This window comes from Monoraphidium neglectum, assembly GCF_000611645.1.
Source record: "Monoraphidium neglectum strain SAG 48.87 unplaced genomic scaffold scaffold05879, whole genome shotgun sequence".
Lineage (NCBI taxonomy): Eukaryota > Viridiplantae > Chlorophyta > Chlorophyceae > Sphaeropleales > Selenastraceae > Monoraphidium > Monoraphidium neglectum.
The window spans coordinates 1-2,320 of record NW_014007753.1 but is presented as its reverse complement, the minus strand read 5'-3'; the positions used below and the strand labels follow the sequence as shown (position 1 = coordinate 2,320).

The 2,320-nt window shown below is 65.2% G+C and overlaps 1 protein-coding gene across 1 annotated transcript; it reads right to left on the bottom strand.

Annotated features, from left to right (window-relative positions):
* Nucleotides 1-516: 516 nt before the first annotated feature.
* Nucleotides 517-2,051, bottom strand: MNEG_16002 (hypothetical protein; the record flags this gene model as incomplete). The annotated part of the gene is made up of 3 exons (XM_014035527.1): nt 517-587; nt 1,098-1,249; nt 1,840-2,051. 3 exons carry the CDS (start codon nt 2,049-2,051, stop codon nt 517-519), a joined length of 435 nt encoding a protein of 144 aa, XP_013890981.1.
* Between the last annotated feature and the right edge of the window lie 269 nt (nt 2,052-2,320).

Below are 2,320 nucleotides of genomic sequence, written 5' to 3'. Positions count from 1 at the left end.
GCCGGTTACATACATCTGCACGGCGGCGAGCGCGCGGCGGTCTCGAGTGCTGCCCACCTCGGCAGCCGTGCTGGCAGCAATATGCCTCGCAACAGCCGCCAAGAATTGGCGACCGGCCCCAACACACAGCCAGACGCGGAGCAAGCCTTTAAAACAGAACCAAGCAAGCCGTGCACCAGCAAACGCGTGCATTCCAAAAGAAGGTTGTGCAGGACGGCAAAGAGAGGCGCAGTCACAACTGATGGTGAGGCCAGAAACAATCATGTTATATGATATGATATGATGTTACGGCCCTCAACGGCGGTCCAAGCCCCAAACAATTGGCAATACCACAGGGCTTATGCCGGCAGGCGGACAGCGTGACGCCCCAAAGCAGCGCCGAATGAAGACGGCGGCGAGCGGGCGCGCCCACAGCCACACGCCGCGGCGCGGCGGCGCAGGCCCGCCCCCCCCCCCACACACGCACACACATCACCCACAGACGGCCGGCAGTCGCCGCCGCCGCGGACCCCCGGCTCAGCCCTGCTCGCTGGTGGGGGGTGCCACCTGCACCTCCACCACTGTGAAGCCCTCCGCCGCACAGATGTCTGGATGAGCGCAGGGTGTGCGTTCGTGTGAGAGAGGGAGAGAGAGTGTGTGTTTGTGTGTGTGTGTGTGTGTGTGTGTGTGTGTGCGCGCGCGCGTGTGCGTGTGCAAGCATGGGGACAGGACGAGGTGGAGAGTGCAGTCAGGTGTCCGCGACCTCAACTCGCAGCACGAGGCGCATGCTGGTGTGGGCTCACAAGACAGGGGAGCTCAGTGCAGCGCCCAACACTTGGCCAGATCCCACGCAGTCCTAAGCACAGGACCTCATCGCCTTTACCCACACACGCAAACATCTCACACCCGCCAACACACACGCGCGCACACAAACACACACACACACACCCACACACACACACTCGCCTCGCACCCATCACCACACACACACATCAGCACGTTGCATCCATCAACACACACACATCAGCACTTTGCATCCATCAACACACGCACAAGCACTTTGCACCCATCAACACACACACAAGCACACAGATTCACACACACAGACACACGCATACCTTGCAGCAGCACTTCCTGCTCCTCCCCCATCGGGCAGAACGCCACGATCGCGCCACCGCTGCCCGTGAATTTGGCCGCCGCGCCCACCGATCTCGCAGCGTTGATCATGCGAAGGTTGAGGTCCCCCAGGGCCGCGTCCCCAAACAGCTCCCTGGACGTTTTTTGGCGGCATGGGTTCATTGCCTCTCAGGGTGTGTGACAGGCAGGACAGTAAGTGGGAGAGTGGGTGCATGAGAGGGGCGCATGAGGAGCAGCAGCCCCGAGCCGGCCTGCGGCGGGGTGCAGGCGGCGGCTCCGCGGGGGCGTGGAGCCGTGGGCGATGCGAGGGCGGCTAGGGGTGGCCTGCGTGTGTGGGCACCTTGCACCCGCGCTCGCCTGCGCAGGTCGAAGTTGCGGTCCATGAGCTGCGCCAGCTTGCCATGGTCCCCTAGCTCCAGGGCCAGCCTGGGAGTGAGAGTGTGTATGTGTGTGTGTGTGTGTGTGTGTGTGTGTGTGTGTGTGTGTGTGTGTGCGCGGACGTGCGCGCACGTATGGGTTGCAAGAGCAAATCTGCTGGTCTTGAGCACACCAACGGCTGCAGCAGGGGTCCCGTCCCGCGCGCCACAGCTCACGTCAGACCCCTGACTTCCCTGCCCCCTGGTGCCCCCAGCGACGCTCGCCCTCGCCCCCTCCCAAACCCCCAGCGACCCCGACCGTCCCCGCGACGGCGCCGCACCGCGCTGCGCGCCCCCAATTCCCCACCTGCCCTCCTCCGCGCAGGCCGCCAACAGCGCCATCTTCTCGTGGACCTCCGGATCCCCCTCCACCCACCGCCGCTTGACGTCGCTGTGCACCCGGCCGCTGTCGCTGGGGTTGTCGGCCAGGACGAGCCACAGGCGCGGCAGCAGCTGCGGGGGCAGCGGCTCGTACTTGCCGTGGCCGCGGCGCTTCATGCGGGTTCGGTCAAAGTCCATGTAGACCAGGCCGCCGTACACCTGGCGGTCAAACACAGGGCGCGTCGGGTCAAACACAGGGCGCAGGGGGTCAAACGGGAAAGGGCTGGAGGAGCGGCAGGCAGGAAGGTGTAGGGGCTGATGGCTGTGGGCCTTTGGGGAGTGGCGAGCTGGGGAGGGAGGGAGCAGGAGGGTGGAGAGACGAGGCGGCGGGGGTTGGCGGTTGGGGTGCCGCTGCCTCAGGCATGAGATGCGCTGCGGCGAACGGGGATGGGCCGGCGGCGTCATAC